At 38.7% G+C, this 8,666-nt stretch overlaps 2 protein-coding genes across 2 annotated transcripts; both read right to left on the bottom strand.

Annotated features, from left to right (window-relative positions):
* Positions 1-852: 852 nt before the first annotated feature.
* Positions 853-2,659, bottom strand: LOC122261623 (uncharacterized). Its single transcript, XM_086548320.1, has 2 exons — positions 2,324-2,659; positions 853-969 (listed from the first exon to the last, which is right to left on the bottom strand). Exons 1-2 carry the CDS (start codon positions 2,657-2,659, stop codon positions 853-855), a joined length of 453 nt encoding a protein of 150 aa, XP_086404446.1.
* A 75-nt stretch (positions 2,660-2,734) lies between these two features.
* Positions 2,735-7,799, bottom strand: LOC122257288 (ionotropic receptor 21a). The gene is made up of 8 exons (XM_086548250.1): positions 7,557-7,799; positions 6,895-7,017; positions 6,278-6,497; positions 5,858-6,094; positions 5,290-5,546; positions 4,381-4,515; positions 3,804-3,990; positions 2,735-3,339 (listed from the first exon to the last, which is right to left on the bottom strand). The coding sequence occupies exons 1-8, from the start codon at positions 7,769-7,771 to the stop codon at positions 3,100-3,102; spliced, it is 1,614 nt and encodes a 537-aa protein (XP_086404376.1). The 5' UTR covers positions 7,772-7,799; the 3' UTR covers positions 2,735-3,099.
* Between the last annotated feature and the right edge of the window lie 867 nt (positions 7,800-8,666).

Below are 8,666 nucleotides of genomic sequence, written 5' to 3'. Positions count from 1 at the left end.
AAAACATGTTGCTGTTGGAATCAGTATTCACAATAATTACTACTTGCACTTGGTGAAGGAGAGCAACTTGGAGTAGAGGCACCACTTGGGTTGGTAAAGTACTGTGGGATGCCTTGCGATGGTGCCACTGGCAATCCTGAATACATGTGTGATGTATGTGAACTGCGCTGGGGCTATTGAGTCGCGCCATCTCCATAGTACCCCATTTCCAAGTTGAAAATTACTTCATTAATCTTATGCTGTGCTATTGATACCACACGCTTACTTCTCCCACAGCCTCTCAGTTTATGGGCAACATTTTCACCGAACACATGATACTCATCCCGTGTAGTGACATATTCTGTTAGAGACTTCATCAAGTGAAATGCTTCCTTCACTTCGTCAGCAGGTGGATGCTGTGGGGGGGGGGGAAGTTGAGGGGGATCGGGGGGGGGGGGGGCGGGGGGTCTCTTTTCTTTTTCTCTTTTTTTTTTATCTGCTATTATCCTTTCTTTTTATTTTTTTTTTTTTTTTGTCTTCGTTTTTATTTCCTTTTTCGTCGTCTATTTCAAGTTTCATCTTTTTCTTTTTTTCTTTTATTTTAAATTTTTCTCCTTTTTTTTTCTTTTCTTTTTTTTTTTTTTTTTTTGTTTTTCTTTTTTTTTTTTTTTTCTTTTTTTACTATTTTTCTTCTTCTTTTTTTTTTCTTTGTCTTTTTTTCTTTTTTGTCCTTTTTTCTCTTCTTTTCTCTTTTTTTTTATTTTTTCTTTTCTCTTTTTTTGTTTTTTTGTTTTTTTTTTTTTTTTTCTTTTTTCTTTTCTTCTTTGTTTCTTTTTTTTTTTTTTTCTTTTTATTTTTTTCTATTCTTTTTCTTTATCCTTCTTTCTTAGCCGACGAACGACGGGGCTGTGAAGTGCTCTGAGGTGTTTCATCTTGATGTGGACTCTCAATTACAGCATCAGTTTCTTGCTCAGAATCAACTTCAGCAACCTGAAAGAAAAGAGAAACACTGTCATTAATGTTGTTTTTGTTATTTGTTGGCTGAGTTGTTACTATTATTACGTTATTAATATCATTATCATTGTTATTTATCCTAATTATTGTCATGGTTTGCAGTTGTGACTGTTCCTGGTGTTATTATCATCATTATTTTTTAAGAATAATCTAATAGTCTTTCATTTCACATTCCATCGCGTTGGGTATTGTATCATCTCTGGAGAGAGAGAGAGAGAGAGAGAGAGAGAGAGAGAGAGAGAGAGAGAGAGAGAGAGAGAGAGAGAGAGAGAGAGAGGTTATTATTAAAAGCTACTCATGGTCGTTCTCCTCCTTATGGCATTATTCCAATAACAGGGGAATCATAATGTGTAAGCACGTGCTATATTTCACTGAATAAGTATATTTCTCTTCAGATGCCTGGAAGAAGAGTGGATTCAAGCATCAAATGGGTTCGCCCACAGATGGAACTTTCCACACTGTGTTGGCGCAGTAGATGGGAAACACGTTCAGATGCAAGCTCCAAAGAGTAGTGGCAGCCTTTTCTTCAACTACAAAGGGACACACAGTATTGTACTCATGGCGTGCGTAAATGCAGATTACCAGTTTATATATGCAGATGTAGGATGTCAAGGCAGAATTTCGGATGGAGGTGTGTTCAAATATACAAGTCTGAATGAGAAACTAGAGCAGAACCGGCTCAGGCTACCTCCAGAGCAGCCACTTGCAGAGGGACGCATTCCTGTGCCATACCTATTTGTTGAAGATGACGCCTTTGCTTTGTCACGTTACTTACTGAAATCATTTCCAGGAAATCTAGAAAGGTCTTCCCCTGAAAGGATCTTTAATTACAGATTGTGTAGGGCACGGAGGATAGTAGAAAATGCGTTTGGAATCTTGTCATCTAAGTTCAGAGTATTTCTAAAACCTATTATGCATATATTTGCATAATTTTCTACGCAGGAATGTGGAGTCTAGAAATACTTATTCACCACCCGGTACGTTTGACACGGAAAACGTGGATAATGCCACGATAACTGCAGGATCGTGGAGAGCAGAAAGTAATACATGTGAAGGGTTCATTGATTTGCAAAATGTACCACGAAGGAGTCCTGTGGATGCACAGGATATAAGGAAGGAGTTTAGAGATTATTTTGTTTCAGCAGAAGGCCGTATTCCTTGGCAGGATAATTATGCTTAGTAAAACAGTGTGCCTGAAATCTGGCTGTAGATGTCTGTTGTGCATTGATTTCAGATTAAATTGTATATATACATAAATGCCATCTCTTTGTTTACCTACTTTTACAACAGTTATTATGTTATATTAATAATAATAATGAAATAGGCCTACTTCTCTCTCTGGTGTGTCTGTTGACCGGCTTCCTCTGGATTCTTGGCCCTGCAGCAAAAACAGGAGGGGCTCGTAACCAAACCAAGCACATTTCTTTGGGGAAGTTCCACTTCTTTTCAGTGAAGTTAGTTTCATATGTTCCCTCCTGAACTGTACTTTGAGGGATTTTATCTTCTTTTCTGTATCAATAACACTCACAGAAACTTTAGTGGCTATTTCCCTCAAAGCATTCATCTTCTTCATTCTATTTTTATAGTCTTCACTTGCAACATCCCACAATACTGGGGATGAATAGAGTAATTCAATTATTTGTAGAGTTTTTTCTGTTGACCACATGGTTACTCCAAGCCTCGTGCGGGTACTGAGTGATTCATTGTCACCACGCGCGCGAAAACACACACACACACACAATGTTTCCCATTCTGGATGGGAAACAGATACAGGTGAAATATTGTTTCCAAACTGTATGCAAACTGTTTGGAAACAATGTTTCCAAACAGTTTGCAAACTGTTTCCATACAGTTTCCAAACAGTTTGCATACAGTTTGGAAACAATGTTTCCAAACAAAGTATCCTGGTGTGGACGGGGCTTTATACATCAACATATGCATTTAAAATTATATCGACTGTAAATATGATCATGTTTGAGTATATATTGAAGCACGTGGATATAAAAGAAAAAGTGATACTACAGTAAATATGTACCTATTTCTATGCCTGTGCTTGAAAATCCAAATACCAACGTTGTACTAATAAGCAATCCGCCGGTATATTTGTCAATGATATCCGAAGACACTGCATTCGAAAATCAACTCGGCAGAAAAGGTGACCCCAGCCACCACCAGTCCCAAAAGGAGCAGCAACAGAGGTCCCTGAAAGTGCTTGATGGTGAGTGCTTTGTCTCTGCTTTCGTCTGCCTTCGCTTCCTCTGAGCTCTTCTCTTTCCGTTGTGCTTTGAGGTTCTCCTGTTCCGCCTCCCCGAAGATGTCTTTTTGCCACTTAATAAACAGGCCACTCTGTTTAATAAAGGAGGGGATAGGCTAATTATCTGTTAGTTTTTTTTATACTCTTTACATTTCAATTATATTTATGTTACAGGTTATTAACTATAAGTTTGTTAAATGTTCGTGTCGTGTCTTTATAAAGAACATTCCATATGAGATTATGAATTATACATTCAAAAATATATGTTTATATGCAACAGTATTCTTGTAGGCTATGCTATCAGAAACTGTTGCTAACCTTTTGATTATCATTATCATAACTAAATAACTTATTACATATAAGTGCTTTCCTATCACAGAAATACACCCAAAGACACTACAAACGACCAGTAAAACACCGAATAGGTAGTTTCAAGTAACCACCACTGAAGGTAGTTAGACCAACGCTATGACTATGAGAAGTAGATCATAGGCCTATCAATAGCCATAACCTAAACGAAAAGGCATAACCGATATATCCGAGTCGCTTCTTTTACCTCAGTGAGAGCCAGGAGGTACTTGTCTAACTGCTGCTTGTAAGGAGTGTCGTATGAGATCGGCCAAGCACTGTAGGACGTCAGAAGGTAGGACTTCCCAATGTAGAACTTCCTCCTGCCAGCCACGTCAGTGAAGTTCTTGGCGATGACGTAATCCAGATAGAGGTGGGTTCCGATCACTGCTTGGCTGGTGGGAGATGTAATGGAGAATAGGGGGGGGGGGGGTTGCAGTAGTTGTTTTGATGTAGGTTTATTTATATATATATATATATATATATATATATATATATATATATGTTTGTATGTATGTATATATGCATACATATATATATATATGTATATATATCATATATTAAAATAATATATATATATATATATACATACATATACATTTGTGTGTGTGTTTGTGTATATGCATGTGTGTATCTATGTATGTATATATATATATATATATATATATATATATATATATGTATATATATATATATATGAATAAAATCAAAATTCAAAAGAAAAAAAAAAACTCAAATCTAAAAAAAAAAAAAAAAAAAAAAAAAAAAAAAAAACGAGGTCTTACTTGTGTTTGAGCCTCGACAGCTCCTCCTCCATCCCCGTGCCAATATGTATCTTTTCCCCGAGTGTTCTGTAGATTTTCGAGTCCGAGTTTCGATAGAAGTTCACCCAGTCCTTTCCGTAGGATGGCATGAGTATCCTAGGGAAGCGAGAAAACAAACAAGGTTGTCATTTTTAAAGTTTTTATTTTGTGCTGAGTTCGGAAGAGAAAAGGAGGTAGAAAATAACAACTGTGCGTGGGTTATTTTTAGTTCTTTGTTGGGCTAGCGGAAGAAGGGAAAAACGATAACACAACAAGCGCCATTTTCTTTATTTTTGTGTTTCCCGCCATTTTTTGAAGTTGTGTTCCTCTTTGCCGCGTGACTAGCGAATCTCAGCGCCGCTTTTTAATCAATTGCCTAATCGAAGTCGGGCCTGATATTCCTCCTGTGGCTGCGCCTTACACAGGAATGAGCTATGCCATGTGTACCGATGAAAGGACTTATTGGGTCCGAGTGAGAGTTCGTGCGCAAATCTCGCTGATCTAAACTGAATTGCGAATTTCACTGATCTGAACTGGGACGATTTAGCTATAGGACTATTTTTTAGGACTATTGGGCTCTTTTCTCGTTTAGTGATGAAATAAGTTCTTCAGCTGATGCGTCACGGTGAAAATAATATTGTTTAGTGCTGAATGCTAGTAGGCCTACGCCAGTTCTGTTTTATTGATTCATTCAATTTTGTATTGATTTACTAATATGTTTTTAATTACTAATATTATCATAATCATCACCATCAATATGATTATTAATACTATCATGATTATTATCATATTATCACTACTACTATTGTTGTCATCATCATTATCTTTATTATTACAAATGTCATTACCCCCATCACCCTCGAACACACACACACACACACACACACAAACCTCTCAACGCCGCCAACCAGCTGCTGGATCGTCTCAATCCTCGGCGGTTCTTCGGGTAAGGTTAGGCACGTCGTCAGGTTGCTCTTGTACGCAACGCCTATGATGAGGGAGAACACCAGCCAGCCAGCGAACAACAGGCGACTCGCAGTGGTCTTGCTGAAGTGCTGGACGAGGTCTTGTCCCAGAAGGATCTTGTAGATTTCCTGTGTGACGTAATAACTGCCGCTTGGGTACTGGTCTCCTCCGAAGTAAGTCAGCTGGAGAGATGGCAGTCAGAATCAGGGCTTTATTTCTGGTATACGATATGGGTATTCTTTACGCGGAAGAGAAAGAGAGAGAGAGAGAGAGAGAACGAGAAGAGAACGAGAACGAGAGAGAGAGAGAGAGAGAGAGAGAGAGAGAGAGAGAGAGAGAGAGAGAGAGAGAGAGAGAGAGAGAGAAGAGAAAAAAAGAGAGAGAAAGAGAGAGAGAGAGAAAGAAAGAGAGAGAGAGAAAGAGAGAGAGAGAGAAAGAAAGAGAAAGAGAGAGACAAAAAGAGAGAGAAAGAAAGAGAGACAGACAGACTTACCAGTCTCAGCACAAGAGACGTGATAGCCAAGGCTGCCAGAATTGACAGCCACACTTCCCGTGACAGTGGGTAGAAGAGGCTATACCAGCTCGGTTGAGGTTTCGGATTGGCCATCGCAAAGGTAGTTCTGTAAATGCCAACGGCTCTTGTGAAGTCATGCCTTTCTAGTCGCTCTGGTATGATACTATAAGCCATTGTCAGTATGGACGAAACTCCCTCTTCAAGTTTGGCGACTGCCTGGAAAAAATACGCTTATTTTATGCGGTACGAATTATTTAGTAAAAAAAAATGCAGGTTATATTTATGCATAAAAACGAAAATAGAGGAATCTCCATGAACCTGAAGTTCTTTTCAAATCTACCAGAATGTCAAGAAAACCACAGACAATGAACTTAAATACAAACAAACAAACAAACAAACCTCAGCAAAGGTGGCCGTAGGTATGATATTAACAGTGAAGTTGAGAGCCTCTGCTATAACGACTATTGCTTGGTAATCCATGCCTGAGTATTTAGTGACCTCCTTTCCATCAGGTGACCTTATTACACTTTCTTTCCATTGGGGAATCCATGTTTGTGACGTCACGTTGACCTGGGCCCCATAAAAGCTGATGGATTGGTATATGAGATAGGTTAATGCCCTGAAGTGAATATAAAATTATTTTCATTCTTAACTTCTGTTTTCTATTTGTGAAAACGGAATGAACACGTGGTAAGATTATACATTTTATTGATAATTTTATTTTCAGATTTCATTTTCATCCAATCAGTAAACAAGGAAGACATTCCTAATCTAAGCCCCATTCATATAAGAACTGATTAGCAAAATCCAGTCACTTCATGAAAAAAGAAAAGAAAAAAGAAGAGAGAGAAAGAGAGAAAAAACTATCATATTGGTAAGATTGACTGTCGAAAAAACACTATACACAAAAGTTAACTGAAAGATCACACTCATCTTTCACACCACCGTCACATCTTCCTTCGTTTATAATGCGACTTCCTGGCAACAACATCAGCCTGTTCCTCTTTACCACGTACTTCGAATATTTCTCCTGAAAAAGGGGACCTCGAAGACGGAGAGAGCTTTCTGGCGTCCAGGTTCCAACTTCGACCATTTTAGGTCCTTCGGGTGTGTAGGGCAAGTGCGAATATAAACTGTACCTATAGGAATGATACAAGTACGAATTTGTTTTAATATTATACGGGAGTAGAGTGTCGAACTAGTTAGTTTTTGGGGGATTTTAAGTTTGTTATTGACGGGTTTTGTACCCCATGCATTATCTAACAACAATAGTGATGATATTACTACCGCTAATGAGGATGACTCTAATGATGATAATGATGATATTAATGATAATAATGACAATAATAAAATCAATAAGAACAACAACAATACGAATGATACAATAATATGAAACATGATACTAATGGGGGTGTAGGGGGGCGGGGTGGGGGGGGGGGGGGGGGTTAAGAGGGGGGGGGGGTGGGGGGGGGGGAGGGGGGGGGGGGGGGGTATGTTAATCACGGGGGGGGATGATAAAACAAAATCATAATAAGGAGAAACACCCATAATAATCATACTAATTTTTTTTGTTAGGATTTGATGTTGGTTGATTGTTGGGAGAAGGTGGGAAGGGGGGGGAGGGGAGATGTAATAACTGCAATAATAATATATCAATAATTTCTCCCCCCCTTCATACCTTCTGCCTCCCTTGCGACTCTTCCCCAAATTCAAGAACACGACGTTCATCTTCGAAAAAGTCCAGTGAGAGGTCATGAGGTAACGGAGCTTCTGCGAGGTCATACGGGTGACCAACAGGAGCCTTGTGGTCCAAGTGAGCAGACGACCCTTTTGCGACCTCTCGGCAAAGGTCGTCAGGAAGGTCAGGTCATCGCTCACTACGACCACAGCCATGTTCCGAGAAGTCGTGCGGAGCTGTTTGGGAAAGGTTGGTGTTATCTTTTTAATTGATTTTTTTTTTCATGTTTAGAGATATTTCCGGTGAGTGTTTTGAGGTTGAAGACACGAAGGAAAAACTATGAAGAAATCAGATTGTGGAGCTGTTTTTATCAATTGTTTTCTTATTCTTTTCTTTAAATAATATGACATATGTTATGAAACTGGACATTCTGGTGTTTCATGCACATGCATAGACACGTACATCCATACACATGTGTTTATGTGTGTGTGTACTTATTTACTTCACTAAAATTCACATGGTACTGTACACTCAACCATAAGGGAACCGTTACGAGGGGGGGGGGTCGGGGAAGTGAAAATTGAATTATAATTGAATATGAACTCCTATACATCCAAAGAAGACCCTATGCGAATATTATCCCCCGCTAAAAATGATAAAACCCCACAATAAGGGCATAAAACACTAAATATATATAAAATTGGTTCACTGTTACTTTCAAATGCTTCGGTTAAGTGAAAATACACCCTTTTTTAATGTCGATGCTTATAGATACGAGTTAGAGAAAGTCCGAAATATATCTTTTCGAAGTGTATTCTCACCGATCGAAGGAGATAAAAAGACGAGATAAAAGGAAAAACGTCATTTTTTTTCTCGATCGTTTTGCAAAATAAACATGATGAATATCGCTTGATTACGATTTCTCTGTGATATATGCATGTCGTGGAATGTAGCACATAGTGAGTCTAATGGATTCGAAACTAAGTGTGCGTTTGGGAATGCCTTACGGCCTATACACTGAACACGCCATCGTCAGTGGCTTTATGATACTGGAGGATCTTGAGTTAAAGTTGTTTCAAAACCTATTAACAATGAGGTGGTACCCAGTGA

This window comes from Penaeus japonicus, unplaced genomic scaffold (genome assembly GCF_977035675.1).
Source record: "Penaeus japonicus unplaced genomic scaffold, GWHDUDI00000001_assembly GWHDUDI00000001, whole genome shotgun sequence".
NCBI lineage: Eukaryota > Metazoa > Arthropoda > Malacostraca > Decapoda > Penaeidae > Penaeus > Penaeus japonicus.
Note: the sequence above shows the minus strand (reverse complement) of the source record. Positions and strands in the feature narration are given on the sequence as shown.